The 19,317-nt window shown below is 45.0% G+C and overlaps 1 protein-coding gene across 1 annotated transcript in view; it reads right to left on the bottom strand.

Annotated features, from left to right (window-relative positions):
- Positions 1–19,317, bottom strand: part of ERGIC1 (endoplasmic reticulum-golgi intermediate compartment 1) — a 556,793-nt gene that overhangs the window by 386,904 nt on the left and 150,572 nt on the right. Inside the window, exon 2 of the mRNA XM_069652409.1 lies at positions 6,244–6,305. Coding sequence (XP_069508510.1) covers positions 6,244–6,305 — 62 coding nt within the window. The remainder of the gene's footprint in view (positions 1–6,243; positions 6,306–19,317) is intronic.

The following is a 19,317-nucleotide window of genomic DNA, read 5'->3' as shown; positions in this document are numbered from 1 at the left end:
CCCCCCCCCAGTCTCCCATCTATTGTTGGCGGGAAGCATCAGATTGTTTCTGTTGATTTGTGTAGGTCTGAAATGTACAGGTTGAAGAGGGTTGTTGTTTTAAACATCAGTGTTGGAATTCCTTCTGTTAAACATCCCTTGGCATTTACGTGAATTTTAATGGAGGTGTTAGAGTGGAGAGCCCTTATTTGGGCCACAAGCTCTTCCGCGCATCTCCAAGTTGTTAATTTGCCGCATAGGCGCTCCCTATTGATCCTATGAAAGGCCATTTGAAAATTGACAAAGGCCAAGTACAACTTGCCATTAGTCCCGAGGGTTTTATCCTTTAGGATCGATAGTATACATATTGGGGGAGATGTACCCAGACCTTTGACAACTCCAGACTAGAAGATTTCAAGATGGCCAGCCTGATGGCCAGCCTTGCTCGCCCAAGAGTTTAGTCGCTTTAAAAAGAAGCGTTGCCCAGTACATCTAGCAAGGCAAATCGGCCGATCGTTGTTCGGGTCTTGTCCCTTACCACTTTTGAAGATTGGCATCATATTGGCCATCATCCAGGAGACTGGATTTTTCAGGTATGTCAACAAATTCTTCAGAATTATCACCAGCATTATAGCCCATTCCCCTGGGTTCTCTTTCAAAGATGCATTCGAGAGACGATCAGGTCCTTGGGCTGGGGAGGGATTTTCACATTTCATTAAGTGGATCAGATCTTCACAGTCAAAGTTCATGCTCTGTGACTTTTGTAGTGGTTGATCTATTCCAGGGGACGTCACAGGGGCGGTGTATGAAGGTTCGAAAAACCCCACCCAGCCAGACAGCCTGTGACACTGTTTATTTGCGAGAGGCTGGACTCCTGGTTTGTCTGGTTCAAAAGGCCCCACATTTTGGCTGTATTTTTGGAACTGATAGATTTCAACATCAGTTCCGCTTCCTGCTGTAGAATAGCACTTTTATGGCTTCTAAACCAATTCTTGTAGAAGTTTCTAATCCTTCCTGCTGGCAAATACCAGTTCAATGAAGCAGCTCTTTTAGCTCGAATGGCATTCTCATCTCCCTTTTTCTTACAACTATCAGTTGGTCGCATGCATGTGCTTGGACAACAGAACTTTTCCCCCTTCACCCTGTTTTTTCCCTGGAAGGAAGTCACCGTTTTGTATGTAGTTGACTGGCTTAGATGTAGACAGATACAATTCAGCAATTTTCTCTTTGAGAGCAACGGTTGCTAGCCGCACATCCTTCCTCCTTCTCAGCCTGCAGCCATTATTTCTTGCCTCCAGAACGCTGGTCCTAAGAGGATTTATTCCAATGGTGTCGTTAGACCATGACATTTTTAAAATGTATGGGCACTGAGGTAGTCGGCAACACTTCTAGGCCGGTTATAGAGTCAATCAAATCCCTGGAAACGAAGATGAATTCTATGACTGAGGCTTGGGATCCTCTTTTCCAGGTGTGGTGACGATGGCCCGATGTTTCAAAGTGTCCATTTATGATATGAAGGTTTCTGCTTTTCCAATAACTGCATCCAGAGGTCTCCTCTCTGGGTTTGGCCATATGATATTTCCCCCCCCCCCCCCCCCGAGGTCTCGGTGGGGGCTGGGGGCTCGGTATATGTTTGTTGGCGATGCAATGAGTTCAAGTCACTGCAGAGTATAATTGAAGGCTCCGTTTGATTATAAGCCTATGCCACTTCCTACAGTATTTCTTTTGACCTAGTCCTGGTCTAGTTCTATTAGCTATTTTTAATGGTTAGTATTTTTTAGCATGCCTTCTTATGGGCCTGTAGGCCCCCTTTAGGTCCCAAAATGGTTTGTTGGATGTAGGGACCTCTTGTGCAATGGGATCTTACTTCGAAGTCGAAACCGTTCCTAACCAATGTCAGTAGTACCACTTGAGGGCGGCCTACCGCACCCCTCACCGCTGGGTTCAAGAGTGAAGTGAACCCGTCCAAGACTGGGCAGTCCTGCAACCAGGTTTCTTGTAGACATGCAAAGTCCAATTCAAATCCCCTTTAGCAAAGAGGCGACACAAACCCCTGTGTTGCATAAGATGAAAATGAGGGTCCGCTTCACCGTGGTTTTGATATTGTGCCCAGGATGTTTAGAGGAGGTACCAACAATGCGGACGATCAGGACACCTGGCTTAGCCGTGTTCCCAGCCCTGGTACCTCGAGGGCACCTTTGAGGACCGAACCCTGTTTGGGGAAGTACTAAGGATTTTCTGACTTGATGTTTCTTGGCTACCTGCTTTGTCTTTTTTTTTGCAGATCATTTTGCCATCTTCTCAGTTAGGTCAGTCAGTCAGATCGTAGCCCATCAGCAGAAAGCTTGAGGCCCCCAGAGCATCAGGTTTTTCACCACGATGACCAAGTTCAACCATTCTTTTTAAAATTCCACAATCGCCAAGTCAACTGTGTTTATATGTCGAAGGGTCGTGATACATTAACATAGCCTCAGGACATTTCTTCTGTTCAGGATCAGCTCCAGACCTTTGTCGACTACCCACTCGAATCTCAGACGACGTTCCACCGGTCTACCCCCTTTTGTCCCCTCATTTCTGTTCTGGACCCCAGATTTTCAGGCCTGAACGTTAAGGGAGGAGTGATTTGCCCTTCTAGGGAGTGCCTTGCGCCTTGATCGGCCTCTGTTGGGCCAGTAAATGACTGGCCTTGTCGGATCGTTTCCTTCCATCACACTAGTCTGTTGCAGGTTATGATTCAGCCAGTGTCTTGATTTTATTCCGGGAGTCCAACTGGGGCTTTGTCAAAAGGTATAATCAATTTCTTTATGGCAAACTGCTTTTGCCCTGCATCACTCCTGTTCCAAGCCTAGAGCCACAGCTCCATCTCTTCTTTCAGCAAAGGTTAGGAATCCTTTGGAGTCATTCTCTGTGCTCAGGACTCCCACCCTCTGACTGTCAATCGGAACTATTGAATCAGTAGAGCTGACGTCGGAGACGACGCTCAGATATGTGTAATCGTCATCCAAAGAGTAAATTGATAGGTTCCAGAGTGTAGTTAGAATCTCCTAGTCTGAAATTTCCTCTCTCCTACCCTGCAGAGATTTGTCGGCCATGTTTACATTCTGGACAGTTTGACCTGGCCTCTGTTTAGGACATGGTTGTTTAAGCTTGGTACCGCATTCCCCAACTGTTGGTTCAATTTGTAGTAGGTTGGGTTTTTGTTGCATTTTGGGAGGTTTTTGGTTTAGCCCCCTGTTTTTGTATCTGGGGAAAGAAGGTCATCTCTGTTCTTCTCCTTTTCCTGCTGAATAGTGGGAAGGTCTCCCCCCCTACCCCCCCTTGAGCTCCCCCCGATTTCTGTAGTTAGATCTACCCCTGGAGTGGTTGTGGTTAGAGTGGATTGTGTCTTTTCCTCTGTTACTCTCATCCTCTCACTGTTGTCATCTGGGTGGGTGAATTGAACACCCTCCATTTCTTAAGTCACCCTGGTACCTGGGGGCTCTTTAGTAGCCACCTCTGCGGGTCTCGCCTCGGCTGCCCAATTTCTCTTCGGCTAGTCTCAGATTCTGTAAACTGAGCTTTGGAACAGGATCGACAACCAGTCAGTTGCTTGCCAGTGGGGCGAATTTCTCCTGTAATTTTCCAGCTGTGATTAAGCCTTCAATAAATATCATCCTGGAGTGTAGCATTGATTGCGCCTTCAGAGTATCATTTATGGCTTCATATAGTTTCGTGAAGGGGGCCATAGCGATGTTAACACAGACATGCGGCCGAAAAGGTCTTGGCCCTATTTTCTTTTTTTGTTCTCTTTTATTCCTGTTCGATTGTTTTCCAGATCTCCGTAATGGTGTGGTGTGGTGTTCTCGATGGTGTACACCCACCTATAGAATCGTTAGTCAATGTGGGGTTGTTAACAGCACTCCAAAGCCGCGCTTTGATGTGTGGGACACGAAGTTCAAACAAAGTCCTTCCGGCATTATGCTCAGTGATAGTGCCACGAGACCCAGGTCTTCGAGTTGGTTGGTAGACCGTGTCAACCGGGCAGGCACTGAGTCATGCGCCCAGACTAGGCAGATTTGGCAATTGGGTCAAGGGCATGTTCTGCTCCAAAGGTGAATCCGTAGGGGTATCTGCCAGGATGCCCCCCTTGTCACCACTTTCAGATTGATGTAGGCCATCTATTCCCTGGCTTACATCCCCCTCCATTGTAGGCCAGGGGTCATTAAGTAGATGGTTGCTTGTCGTTGGGACTTCTTGAAGTAAGGAGTCCGTAGGGACAGCAGCCCCGGCGTAATGGAGCAAGGGCAAAACACAAACTCTTGTCTGTGATTTTTTCTTTTTCTCCCAAGGGCCATCCTGACCCTTGCCCTTTTGATTAATTGTTGGCCTTTTTTGAGCAGGAGCTCTGAACGCTCTGATTCGGTTGGCCATATAGGAAGGACTAACTTGCTGGTCCGGGGAGTCCTTGACCAAGACGCTCTCCAGAAATTCCATGTCGGTAAGTTCATCATCCCGGGATTTGGGTGGTTTGGATCAGACCTTGTTAGTGGTAAAGATGTTTTTAACTTGTTCCCGATTCAAATTAGAATTCGTGGGGAATGGTGCAGGCTAAGAGCCCTATTTTGAGAATTTGCCGTTTAGTCCCACTCCATTTCCATTTTGTCTTATTTAGACAAGTTTGCGATTAGGTTATCAGACGTGTTGAGTGCCATTTTAATCTATTTTGGTTTGCCAGGTGATCCGAGAAGAGGGCCATTTCCCTGGTCGACAAGGCTGGGAAACTGCGGGTGGGGGAAGACAGCAGCCCACTCCCCTCTGTTAAGGTTTGAGAGGGTCTGCTAGTGACATCCTCCCCCGGCCTTACAGGCAGAGCTAGGCCTGTTCAGTGTTATAGGAGGCAAGTCCACTTTCTGACCGCCCCGACTGTGCGCGATGGTGTGGGACATGCCACCCCAATTGTGCACGGGGGCACTGGTAAGGTGGGCACAGTGACTGCTTCAGGAGTCCTGCTGGCCAGTCAGCCATGTTAAGGAGGGTGAAGAAGGGAGAATAAGGGAGCTCTTGATCGGGCCCACTGTGTCCGTCATTAGGACACCGCCCCCTCCACCCGCCTCCTCTCTCACGGTCTGTGGAGCTGTTGTGTAGGGCGAGCAAAGGCACCTCTGTTACTGTGGTGGGGGGGGGGAGGCAGACCCATAATACCAACGTTTTCCGAGGCCCTAGCAGATCCGCGCAAAGAATGAGGCTAGAGAAACCTGGGGGAGCGCAGAGGCCAAAACATTACATTTGCTGGGTCATTAGTGGGACATTGGCAGCAGATGGCATTTCATCAGGTTTCCCCCGACACCCATTGCACTCGTAGGTTCACTCAGCGGCCGCGGTGGTTGTTGCGGGTGATTACGCAGGTTGTGTGTCCGTTCCCCAAGCTCGCTCCCCTCGTTATTTGTGTCAGGCACGATGCGTTTGATAGGTTTCCTGGATATGCTTCAATGTGGTCAGTGCCTCAATCCTCCTTAGATCACTCAAGTCCCAAAGCAGAGTACCCCAGTCCATCAAGCCACACACGGCTGCAGTCGTCTGACTGGCGAGTGCCTGGACTCTGCTTGGGACTCCGTGTAGGCGCTCCGTGCCTCAGCTGATATAGTTTTCATAAAGTCGCAATAGCAGACTAACGCTCTTCCAGCAACAAAGGGGGCGTTTGCAGTTACCCACTAATGGTCACCTCCTGTAAACTCTCCTCTTTGTCCCAGAGTCTCAGAGCGGCTTATCAACCTGTTGCGAGAAGGTTATAAACATGTAATGCGTTTCCTCTTCTCCAGTGCAAGTTGTCTGCAGGCTGCTTTGTTAGAGTCCACACCTCTTATTAATGCACGTTTGTGGCTTCCTTCCACTTCAAAATTCTTACAATTGCTAACCTCTTCATGTGGTTGCATAGTGCCAGTTTCCAAACCATTTAAAACATCACGTAGCATAGGTTTTCTCACGTGTATGATCCATTGAAAAAATATTCCATGCACCTCCAACGTCCCATAACTGTATAAATTGTCAGTGCTAAGCACTTATCACAGAATTCATTAATATACAATACTGTGTGCAGAATAAGACAAGAGGATGTGCGCTGTGGGTGAGCTGCTTCTCCCAGATCTGGGACGAGGAATTTTGTGGATGTGAGCAAAAAAGAAAGATGCATTTCTGGAGCAAACTGCACAGGTGTGAAGGTACAGGACAGTAAAAACTATTGGGGATAGAGGAAAGTTGAGACAGCAGGGTGCAAGCTGTACTTACTCAGTGCACCTGTGTACGTCGGCTGAGTTAGGTCTTTCGGCACCTTCCGGTAGATGTCAAACCTATGGGGGTAGAAAGAGGGTGGGAACAAAAGAAAGAATAGCCAATTTAAAAATTGATCTTTAATACGATTACAATCACAGAACACTTCCCATGGCAACGTCTCATTGAGATAGGTTTGGAACATTAAAGTGATTTCAAAACCGATCGTTTTATTGCAGTGCCTCCTCCACAGTCATCCTCCTGCCCCCCCCCCCCCCCCCCCCGCCCAAAACATTACTTTTTCAAGACCGGTACCAGGAGGAGCACCTTTTTGGTACCATATTGGGGCACCCTCTGAAGGAATTGTTGGTGAAACAGACTGCTGTGGAGGCTGCATTAGAAATTTAAACCAAACATCCCCATAGTTGAAACTTTTCTTCATAGCAGTGCTGCCACTCCAGTGTACAGAAAGAGCACACTAATCCCAGGCTGACTAATCAGAGGGACTTCAAACGAACCAACCGCTGAAATGATAGGACGGTAGGCACCAAGAAGGGATTTAGTGAGTCCGATATCAAGGTGTGCAACTAGAAGCCCCAATTCCCGCTTCCAAATTTCACCAAATGGTTGGAACCAGCAGAAATTACTAGCTCCCTTTCTCAGTGTGTCTGTAGGTAAACGAACAGGAGCAATGGAAGCAACAAGCTCGAACTGTTAAGCACTATAAATTACAAGTAAAAGAAAAGGTCAATAGTTGCTTACATGACTACAGGCACTGCTGACAATCTGGCGGATAGGACCAAATACTAGACAAAATGCAGCAAAAATTACAGTCATGCAGTTTAAGTAATGGAAGGTGGTGCTGAATATTTTTGTGGGGGCAAGTGATTGGTAGGACAACATTTGATAAAGAGGTGAAGCAAGCAGTCTAAAGCCAACAACTGGTTTGTATACAAGATACAAAAACTGTATAAAAGTCTTCAAAAAATGATAAAATAGCATTGTCAGATGATTTCCGGTAGGGCCCAGTGCTGCAATAAGAAAGGACAAGTCTTCACACCAACAGTGAAAATCCTAAAATTAAACAGATTCGTCAAGGAGGGCTGGCAGAAAAGTGGGAACATGGCACTGCACTAGAATAGAACTTGCACATTGAAGCCCCCCCCCCACCAATCACATCTTATGTCCTACAAAGATAGTAGCTTGTGTATCACCCATCTAAGGAATTGTAGGTGCTTCCAAGGTCACCTATGGGACCCTGAGGCAATCAGCACAGATCATGTGGTGGACTAGCACAGATCCTCTGTTACACAGATGATCATTCAGTTTGTTGGTTGTCTAAACCTTGCCCTTTTTTGTGGCACTGGAATGTGCTGCAGGTCCTAAATGTGCACAGGAGCAGCAGTACTTGAATTATAATATACCAATCCAAATATGGTCTTTATGGTTTACACCAGGCACCCTAAAGAATAATTAAATAAAAAAATATAAAAAAGGTATATCATGGCACAAGGTGGATCACTTTGACAGGGTCAATAGTTTTCCAGGAAAAGGTTCCTAGAATATCCCCAATACACCAGTGACAGAAATACGCATTGGCCCATGGCTATCAGTTGCAAGCTCAGAATAAGAAAACTAGTTACAACGGCTTCAAACACCAAAAATTAAACGAGTGCTCTAAACAGGAAGTGGACTGCCATAGCCACTTTCATTACCTCGCGACATGAGACTTACCCGCAGACCATAGACTAAAGTAAAGAGCTTGGGCCCAATACCAGACTCAATGTGCCCCTAACCTGAGCCACAGTTCTTCTCATCCTAACCAACTTTACAACTCTCCTGGCCAACAAGCACCGTCCTAACCGATGGTAGGTTATTTCAAGGACATGGGATACTCAAGACAGCCTCCAGACCACCTTAAGGGGTAGTGCGACATCCTGCATACCTGTTTGAGGGTAAAGTCTGGCTCACTCAAGAGTTCCAAGCACCTGAGGCTCGAGTTACACTGCGTTCCCTCAGAAGAACGATCAAGAATAAAAAAATAAACACAAAATGTGTTTTTTTGGAGACTGGCAGGATAGTGCCCTGCAGCATAGAGCCATCTACTTGTGCCCTGTGTCCAGAAGAGTGGAGACATCAGTGTGGAGTCTAGACATGGGCCAGGCATAGTGATGTAGGAGATACAAGAACCCTGCACTTGGTACCAAGAAACCAGTCAAAGCCCAGGTTGTACACAAGACAACCCAACTCTGGAACAAGTGATTTTTATTGCAAAAACCACTGAAAGTACAGGATTTGGGTTCTGGATGTTGATCGAGAGACTAACTCCTTTGCTTGCTCCAAACAACCCCACGTGGTCAAGAGAGACGTCTGCTTTATAAAAAAGGCACTTAGGAGGGCAGGACCAAGTAAAACTGTCTACACCGCTCAGTGGGAACGGCTGCATAGTAAAAAAGGGTGCTGCTGTCCTGGTTCATCCACATCAGGCCTCGGTTCATATAAAGCTAGATGATAATACTGCAGATCATCCAGATTGAATCAGTGGATGAGTGTTCAGATGTTATGACAAGCTGAGCTGTTGAGTAACATTTGGCACCATTTAACAAACAAATTAGACGGTTTGTCTGAGGCACAAGGCCTGCCCATGCCTCTATTCTCAAACACAGGCAGCTCATGGACTTAGTGGGGAATATTTCAAATAGGTATTTCTCCTACTGTACTTGGGTACGAAGGAGGACAGCAGCTTGAGGATGTGCAGCAATCTCTGCATCTTTCACTCTAAAATTATGATGAATGCATACCCTCTACCTAAATCGTTTTTGCTGAGCGTGAAAGAGGGAACAGGTGTATACTCCACACTGGAAGGAGATTGGCTTGCCATCAAATTCCACTTCACCTGGACTCAATGGATGGCTTCAGTTTTGTACACCGCAGGGGCTGTACCAGTTTCTTGGCAAGCACTTTAAACTCACCTCTGCAGCATCTATTTTCCAGAGGTTCATGAGCCAGGTGCTGGCTTTCATGAGGCTGAAACATGTCTGCTGTTGCTTGTCTTGTGCAGAAGCGATGTGACCAAGCACTTCAAGCTGGACTTCGCACTTTGTGGTGGAACCAAGGCCGATTGGCAGATGGTCTTTCCACTTCGCAAGCTAAATGCTGCTCTGGAGATTTGCCTACAGCAATGCTAGAAGTAAAGATTAATTCTAAACTGTCCGGCCCTCATCTTCTGTTTTGCTTCCTGCAGCAAAGACAACACTAACTTTAAGTGCAAATTATTCAGGTGGGAGGTTATTTTGGCAACAGTGTTTGAGCCCAAAGGGCAAAACCTAAGAATAATCTGGTGTGCACTAATGAAGCTGCTTGACTGAAAACCAGGAGCCACCGAGATCATTTATTGGGCTTCCAGCATTATTGCAGGTTTCCTCAAATCTTGCTAACCTCATGTGATTCCTCATTGCACTTTACAGAAGGGAAGGAGACTGACCCCCATTACGGATAAAGGGAAGAAAAATGATGAGTAACAGGTGGCTCTCAGCTAAGGCCATAGAAGTGGAGCTGGGTCCATAGCAACATGTGGAAGATTAACATGGTGCAGAGTTGGCTGCTGTACAGGGGCATGAATGTGAACCCCCCAGCCGCCTCGCTTTGGTTTTTCATGGATAAATTGAGGGGTCCAATCAGGCGACATGGGGATATCGGTCACCACAAGACTCCAGAAAGGAGAGTACGGAAGACTCGGATAGACCGCAAGGGGGACGTGTTGGTGCACCAGAGTGCTCTGTAAAATAAGCAAGAAAGACCTAAAAGACAGAGTCACCCAGGGTGCCAGTAAAACTACCACAAGCGGTGTATGATAGTTTGGTTAATGTATGGCTTCTACACTAAGCAGGCGCCTCTGATCCAATGCCCCTTAGTATACCAGTCTCACCCCACATTTCTTGGAAAGAAACCTACAGTTAAAGAAAATCACACATTCAAATTAATATTAAACAGGTGGTCCACAAGCCATATATGCAGGAGAAGGGACCACATTACACAAATACGGTCAAAACCTGCCCAAAATAAAGAAACATGTCCTGGAAACAGGATTTTGTATTCAATCAGGCTAGGCATATTTCAAGAACCTGAACCATTTAGGAGGAGACCATGATATGGACAATGTGGTGAAATATAAAGACTACTCACAAAAATCCAGAACTAAATATATCAAACATGAGAGGTAAGGATGACGGTCAAAATGAAACATTCATATTGAAGACCTATTTGAGAGGAACTACAATTGTTCTTAATGTGAAATGTCCTTGCACGTCAAATGTTGCCACACTTAATATGATCACAGTCTTCAACAACGACAATCAGATTCCCTGACGAAGATCTGCTCGAAACATGTACTTGCATGAGTTGATTTGTTACATTAAATACTGAAATAATCACGGCACATATTTTGACGGAGAAGATCATGAATTCATTACAAACCCTGGGGCAATTCTTTATTTGGTTTCTTTCACTTTTTGGGCGATACAAAAGTTTAAGTAATAACATAAGTAACCATTTCATTATATAACCATTTGATTGGATAGGACATGGATTTCAGGATGCAGTATCACAATCCATAGAGCCATTATTCCAGGCGACACAAAGAGCTGATTTATCCCAACACTGGCTATTAATGGAATCAGAATTTGTTTCCCCTAGTGTAGGTGGGGCGTCGGCTTCTAGCTTGTGCATGTAATTGAATGTAGGCTGTTATGCATCGCATGCAACTCTTGCAGTTCGGGTTAGGGAAGCAATGTTATTTTAAGATTCAGCCTATTCAGGCTCACCCAACCTGGGAGAATGGTTTGAGGATTTTATAAAGAGTATAGGTGCCCCCTCCCCTTCTCACCAATGGTGCCATTGTGCAGTTTTAAGAATGAATGGTATATGGGATTTACACTCGCGTCATTTTATGGGACTAGAAATGACAATTAACTTGCTCTAATTTCCCATTCCTTATTAAATAGCTATGGCCTTCACAGAACACACATTATCAACATCTTCAGAAGATTTGATGTGGATATCTTCATATTGCATCTTAATGTTACAGGTGTGCATAGAATTTAATGAGATTACAATTTACAAAGAGCTGCAAGCTGACTACAGAGAAATGCATGCTAGCTGCATCATTGCACACACAGAGTTGAAAATGTATTTTAAGTTGGATTGAAATGACAGCGCACTTGATTTTAAATGCATGGAGAATGCACTTACCAAAATACATAGATGGAATGGAAAATGTTATCACTTCCAAAACCACCCCTCTTTCTGGGTCTCAATATCCGCTTATTTGCCACATTTGTCTTTTTTATCATCTTATTTGGGGATTGATCATACTCCTTTTGAATTGATATTTAATGGAGTGGAGTCAGCATAAACCTTTGAGCTTTAACAGGGAAGTCTCAGTCATCAGGCAGCTCCTTGCCTCTGCCTCCCTTTTTTTAAAAAAAGCAGGTCTGCCTCAAGAGTCTCGAGTCTCGGGAGGATAGCTCAGGGGCAACATGCTCACCTTGGAAGCAAGACGACACAGCACTACAGGTTAAATCCCTGGGTCTGCGCTTAGAAACCTCTGGTTATTAAGCGCGTTATAAATAACCTATCAGATCAAGTTAAGTTGGGTCAGAGGTTTATCTGTGGATAATATCCGTATTCAGCAATTATTCAATAGAGACAGGTAGTGTTATTTCCTGCAGCTTGCCACAGAGTCAAAATGTTCTCCCCTCTGTGCGCTGTCATTTTTTAAAATGGGAAATATTCCCATGATTCCGTAATGATTATTTGTACTATTTGGATGACACTCTTTCCATTGGCCAGCCTCCTAGTCAGACACTCCTATAGAATACCCCCCAATCATCATTTGATGATTTTCATTTCTATTTGTGACTAGAAATTATTGAAGCTACTAATCACATTAATGAGATAAGGACTGCTGTACTCTTATCATACGATACACATCTGGATATGTGACAATGTATTGTAGATCCATTCATATTTTAGGACCATCATTTTAATAAATCATATGGAATGTAAATGTGTTATCCAAGAGGAGATTTGGCTTCAAAATGCATCCAGTACCGTGTTCGTAACTTGTATTAGAACACCCTAGCAGGTCACAATGCTGATTGACCAATCTGCGGGCTATACAAACTTGTATAGCCCGCAGATTGCAACCCAAACTGTGGGCTGTAATCAATTACTTACCTGATCCTGCTGAGCTGTCGGCGGGCGGGGAAGCCTGCAGAGTGGATGCGTTGGTCGGCGTGTAAGTTCAGAACGGAAAGAGTTAACTTTCCGTTCCGAAACACACATTGCAAGACCAACGTGTGCCACGTAGCCCTGCCCACGGAAACCAAGCCGAAGTAAACGCTTTCGGTGTTCAGGTTTCAAGAAAAGCATTTAAAGAAGTTTAAATTTGCATAGAAGATCTGCATTTTACGGTTATATGGAGCATGAATTTACCATTTTGTAAGGCAGCAAAGTTGAAGGGAATCTTGGCCGCGCCTAGTCACATGCATTGGTGCATGGAAATAATAGAAAAGAGAAGGGCACACAAATGTAAGTGGATATCTTGGCAAATTAATGCATATGCACATGTTGCTTGCCAATGTTTTTTAACTGCACGTTAATGTGGAATAATTGGAAGCTTACGTTTCTGTTATGGGTGGGGTGGGGACCACACCTGAAATAACCTTAATTAGAACAGGGAGCTGACATACCATTTTGCAATTTATTCTACTTTAAACACTGAGGGTGTTCCAATAGCTTTCTAGACCTGCAGCTTGGGCCGTACAGAGCATTATGGTCCCTCATACCTCGTTAAAGGCTCTCGCTTCGCTTGGGTCATTAACTCAGACTTCAGGGTCCATAACGCCCGGTACAGCCCTCGCTGCATGTCTATAAAGCTATATTGTTTCAAAGTTATGCACTCACAATGTGCAATATAATATTTGAATTATGCCCTGAAAATTAACTGAATGCGATTGCCTTGTGCTCAGCATATTAGGTTATATGTGAACAGCTCTTTATGAGGCTTCACTCAATGATTTATTTTCACTAACATAACTGGTCTCCTTTGTTCTCATTGCATTAGCTTAAAAATGTGGTCAATCTAATGGAAGGGTGGGTCGAAAGTTAAACAGACTGGTCTCTTTGGTCACCTAGATCTTAATCTCTGAACACCAGGAATGTTATTTCTGTTGGCATTTTAGTATGCATTTATAAGAATCTATTGTCCTTAAATGGACTTGCAAAGGTGGGGGTTCATTAAGTTGGAATGCTTGTTCAAAATCCTTTTTTTTTTTTTTAGGAATGTAAGTGTTTTTCCATGAATAATAAAGCAATACATATTTCCACCCTGAAAGGCCCAGGCTAGTCCCATGATAGTCTAAACCTTCCCACATAGAAACCTGTGGGTAACGGTGAAGTGAAGCAGTGAGCTCAAATGATGTCACAGGAACCCAATTCAGCATTACCCCAAGCCAACTTGTGGAAGCTTATGTTTCTGTATGCCTAAAAGGCCTATTAATTTCACTTGTAATGACAAAGGGAAAGCCAGTACAAAACACGATACTTTGCCATGTACATAACAAGGTATATGTAACCCTGAATACAGCCAAAATTATCAATTTAAATAAAACATCCTCTTTTAAACAGATTCTCTAGAAACTGCATTTAGGTAAGGTCTTCCATGTACAGTAGAAATGTGCTTTTTGTAAAACATGGCAACATCCTATAAAATCATGGGATAATGTACTGTACTTTTTTCAGGTTAAAGTGCATTTGTGTAACATAGGTGATGTTCTCAAGTTAGACACATTTGGGCCTTGTTATTTGGAGATGTACAGTTCCAGTGCGGCAGGGATAGTTCTCTGTCAATACAGAGTGTTTTACCTTAGAGCTTTTCCTCATTTCCTGCTGTCAATTTTAAATGATTTAGAATGTATTTGTATTAATTAAATTCATAGAGCGCTTTGACAATGCACTATACCGAGGTAATTTCATACAAATTTAAGAACAATTAAATGACCAAGCTAATAGAGATATTATTCGGAAACAATTAGGTTTTCAGAGTAGAGGGGAAAATAGATAGCATAGAAGAAGATACAAGAGGTAAGGAGTTGCAGTGCTTGAGAGCAAATAGAGAAAAGGAGCGAACGTGTGATTGCACGCACAGCAGTTGAGGGACTGTCAGACGAGAGATTAAGGTTGTAGAACACTAGAATTAACATACCAGGAAACAAGAGAAGATAGATACGAAAGCGATATGTCATCCACATATGAGAATACAATGCAGAGGAAATGAAAGCAAAGTTGAGACTTAAAAGAAAGACAAGAAATAGATAGATTTGAGGAGATAGAAGTACAAGCTAAGGGGGTGAAAGCATAGAGGAATTAAAAATGGAGTGTAATGGAGTGAGTCGGTACGTATGAACAGAGGCGTAGACAGAGTAGGGCCTAAGCAGGCAAGGTCCACCCACAATCTGTATATGCCCACTCAGCAGCACTGTGTCGGCATTTACAGATGTTAATGTCACTGCGGTGGGCCCAAATACAATTGTGTCAGGCCCCACTTGTTAGACAATACTGGCTGCACTTCTGGGTAGGAAAACCTATACGAGTAAAGCAGAACAGTAACCAAGTTGTAAGTTGTGAAAGACCAAGAGTAGAAATAAGAAGCATTGTAGCTTGGAAAGAAAGGAGTGAGCTTTGTGAATAGTGTGAAGTTGTAGACAATAGTGAACCATATTAGAAATGTGTAGAAAACAAAAGTGTAAAGGCAAAGGTAACACCAAGGTTGCGAGCAGATTGGGGATGACGGAGAGGGAAGGAAATAGCATAAGGGGTGGCAGATGGTCGAAGAAGGAAATAATCAGTTTAAGGAGTGAGTGCATCCAGGTCTTCAGCGTACAAATGACAGGACAGGCAGAGAGATGATTTACTTAGAGAGGAAAGAGGACCAAGAATAGACCCTTGGAAAAAAAACATGTTTCAGAGGGGAAAGTGTCTAAGAATGTCCCTGTCCAAACAAGTAGTGAGAGACAAAGATGCGAGAGAGGAAAGGAGTGAATGATCTACAGTGTCAAAGGCAGCTGACAGATCTAGTAGAATCAACACATAAGATTGTTTGGCTCGACAGGCGAAGAGCAGGGAATTAGTAACACTGAGAAGAGCAGTTTCAGTGGAATGGGAAGGCTGAAACCCAGAATAAGGAGAAAGCAAAGAGTAATCAAGATAGGCAAACACCTGGGTGTAAATACGTTCACAAATTTTGGAGTGGCATGGAAGATGAGAGAATGGTTGAAATTTAGCAGGAATGGCTGGAACAAGAGAAGGTTTTTGTGGATAGAGAGGACTAGTGTATTTAAAGGAACAGGGAAAGCATGCAGTTGAGAGAAAGATTGAAAAGTAAAGTGAGAGGGGGAGAAGAGAATGGAAGACCTTAAGATAAGAACACTTACTGGGCTTCAGAGAAGAAGCAGTAGGGTGGGCATGAGCAATGTATGGAGCCATGTCAGAATCGGCAAGGAGAGAGAAGGAAGACAGAGTAAAGGCAGAGGGTGAAGCAGTCAGGAGACTTAACCTGTAAGAATCCCTCCCACCACACTACTTCCTGTTTAAATGCCACGCTGGCAGAGTACAGGGTGTGGGTTGGAAATGGAGGACTGTGACTAGGTAATCTAGGACCCGATGTAATGAAGATTACTGGTAAGTAATTGGGCCATTACCCCTTTGTTCGCCTTCCTCATCACGGTCCTTGCTTGAGGGCCTACCAAGCAGCATCACTATAACTAATTCTTGAAAAAAATGGAATATCAAGCAGCACTCCAGGATGTGCATGGGTCGAGATTGGTTGAGAGATGGCATCTGCTGCCACTGTAACCGACCACAAATGGGGAGGAATCTCAAAACCGTATCAACAGCCGCCTGATCCCTGCCAATGTCCCAAAGCCAAAGCAGCTCAGCAGACGGCAAGGCACTTAACAGATGGGCTGGAAACCTGGTGTATCAGGGGCCTTGGAAGCATAAGCGTTTCAGAAGACAGCAAGGGATGGAAAACTAGATAAACCCAGAGGTTGGGGAGATTTGTCAAAGCAGACCAAGGTCATGGGGCGGCTGTGGAAGCAAACACCCATTTAGAAAAAAATAGGAGCGCTGAATTTCTACTGCTGTGAAACTGCTAGCAGTCGAATGAGAGGAGACATTACACCAATACTGAGAAATGCCCATTTGCCGACCAATTGGGCAGACTGACACCTGGGACTAGAGGTCATGAACTGCAGAAGGAACTAAGGAAGGATTCTCAAACTTCTACCGCAAGAAGAGAAGGCATGTGCCTAGACCCAAGAACAAACTGAAGGAAGAAGTGCTTCAAATAACTGCCATGGTGAACCAGCATAGAAAACCTGGGCAAGGAGAAGGGGCACAGACTAGGGCAAATGTCTGCCTGGAAACTACAAGATCAGCATACAATTCATGGAAGACAGCAACGAGTAGGCCTCCGGGCCCCTCCTTGTAGAGCGCCCAGACTGAAATGAGGGACAGACCGCCCTGCCTGAGCAGAAACCCCCTACATTCATCAGAGCCAGCCATCCCGGATAGATAGAATCATGCCCCAAAAAGGCAGAGACACAGACTCCTGAACAACTACCCTCCAAACTCTCTATGGTCTGACATGGAAATAAACCAAGGGGAGAACCCCGGAGGCCAACTGCCATCAAGAAATCATTCCAAAGGTGTCAGAATTGAATAAACACTCAGCCCCTGGCAGCAAGGCAAGTTCTCCCAACGCCGTCAAGCTACACAGCCGTTTAAGGGCCAACAAATATGCAGCGCCTAACCCTGACAATTGCAAAGTGTCAAACATAGGAAGAAAGTTGGCATAGCCACATGCACACATTAAAAAACCAAGTGACGATTTCAGCAAGGAGTAATCCTATCCAAACCGGACAATATATCATTTGACAGTATAACCCTCTTCTGCAGCATGGATCAGATACCAAAACAGCACCTGGTTCTACTCCCGGGAGGAAAGTGAATACCTGTGATGCCTGTTCTGGGACCAAAGTATCGGCGCAGGAAGTCGGGTTGAAAAAGAAGAGGCCTGTGCTCGCCCCGATAAGCCCTAGTTGACAGACCGATTTAGTCAAAACTCATCCGCATCTGTAACATGAAATATCCTAAAAGAGCAATATTCTCCTGTCCACCGAAATAGCTAAACAATATCAACTGATGGTACACTGGAGGTGACCAGAATGAGGATACACCCGATGAATGCAGCAAAGAATGCCATCTGCAAAACTAGCCTTTAACCATCAATGTGAAATCGGTAAAATATTGGTTTGCAATCTTAAAATTTCCCTAAAGGGGTGCAAAACTTTCAAGATACTAGCGTGACCTACAAGAGGACATACACACCCTCTCCCCTCCTGGGGGAGCGGGGGTGAAGAGCGGAGTAGAATAGACACATCCACATGCAGCAGAAAGGGGAGCAATGCAATTCTGCAGAATAACATACATTGGCACGCACAGCTGCCATAAACGAGGGCCCCATTCTGACAACCATGGGACTTCGCCATTAGAGGCTCCATGAACAAGGCCCCAATAACACAAACAAGGACATTCAACTTCCCGTACGCTTTGGGTGGGCCCATGTAATGGGCGGAGTTTAGCTTGCTACTTGTAACCTTTTCCATCTTGAACATGTCTCCAGTGGGGGAAGATGGAGCCAGATTGGCCAAGAACAGACCACCAATCTAGGGAGGGAGATAAAAGGAGAGTACAGGAAGCAGGCAGTGTGGGTTACTCGGGTGAGGTCAGTGGAGGAAGACCAAGAGACCAGCAGGAGGGAGGAAGGAAGGAAGGAGCAGCTGAGTGTGGAGGTGATTTCTGGAGATGGTGAGGTATTGTCTAGTGAGTGGAAGTGGTACTGCTTTGTGAGTGTATGTGATAATATGGGTGGAGGCAAAACCTAGAAGGGGGGAGGGTCAGACTAGAAAAAGGAAAGTGGCAAGTGCTAAAGAGAAAGGAGAGTGAGTATGGTAAACAAATTATTGAAGCAACCTGGGTATCAGCAAGGCACAATCCCTACTCCTGTGCAACACCTATCACTGGATAGAGTAGGTAGCGTCTTAGGAAGTCCCTTAGAGAGCATAGTTCAAAACGTCACCCTGCCTTTAATCGGTTTTGAGGACATAGATGGCAGGGGTTAACCTTCGCTATACTGCCCTGGGGGGAGGAGCTTTGCAAGATGAGAGAGAGGGACGGACATGGGGCCAATTAAAAAATGTATAGAAACACTTGAACTGTCCGACACTGGAGTAATTCTTGCGCCATCTGCAACACGGATGAATGAAGAGCCTTCAAATTTTATGCTAGTCCTGAGTCTTCTTGGTCTCGATTTGCCCTCAACAAAGTGATGAAAATTCAAAACAAGTATCTATGGGTTGTCATTTTCACGTGCCGATTGTTGGACCATTTCTGACCAGAAGTAAATCAGAGTGTGCCAAGATCAGCAGTATTCTCTCTGATCCAATGACATCTTGATCAAATGTCACGAATGCAAAGTCATCATGCAATTACTGCTTTTGAAATTTAAAAAAATCCTACCTCATTTTAGCCACATAATGTTGCCAAGTTCACCAGTGCTGGTCATTGGGCCGGCTCTCGGCGGATCCGAGATCCGACACCAGATGTGTAGCCGGATCTCGGGATCCGGCCAGAGTCAGCCACCCAAGCCCATGAACCTCGCTGGAAAAAAGAAAAAGAAAAAAAAGCGTCTGTGACGGCAGCATTGCAGTTTACCGCGGCTCTGGCACTGGTGTGTAATTCACAATGCTCACTACATGTACAACTGAAAGGAGTCAGTTGTACATGTAGCAAGCATTGTGCTTTACACACCAGTGCCAGAGCAGAGTAAAAGGCAATGCTGCCCTCGCGGGCGTTTTTTTTTCCGTTTTCTTTTTTTGGCACAACAAAATGAGCCAGGGCTCATCAAGGGGGCCTGGCCTAACTGCAGGGGTCCTGCTGGCCCGTTAGGCCACGCTCCCCTGAGGAACC

Source organism: Ambystoma mexicanum, chromosome 3p (assembly GCF_040938575.1).
Source record: "Ambystoma mexicanum isolate Mex_15411 chromosome 3p, UKY_AmexF1_1, whole genome shotgun sequence".
Taxonomy (NCBI): Eukaryota; Metazoa; Chordata; class Amphibia; order Caudata; family Ambystomatidae; genus Ambystoma; species Ambystoma mexicanum.
Note: the sequence above shows the minus strand (reverse complement) of the source record. Positions and strands in the feature narration are given on the sequence as shown.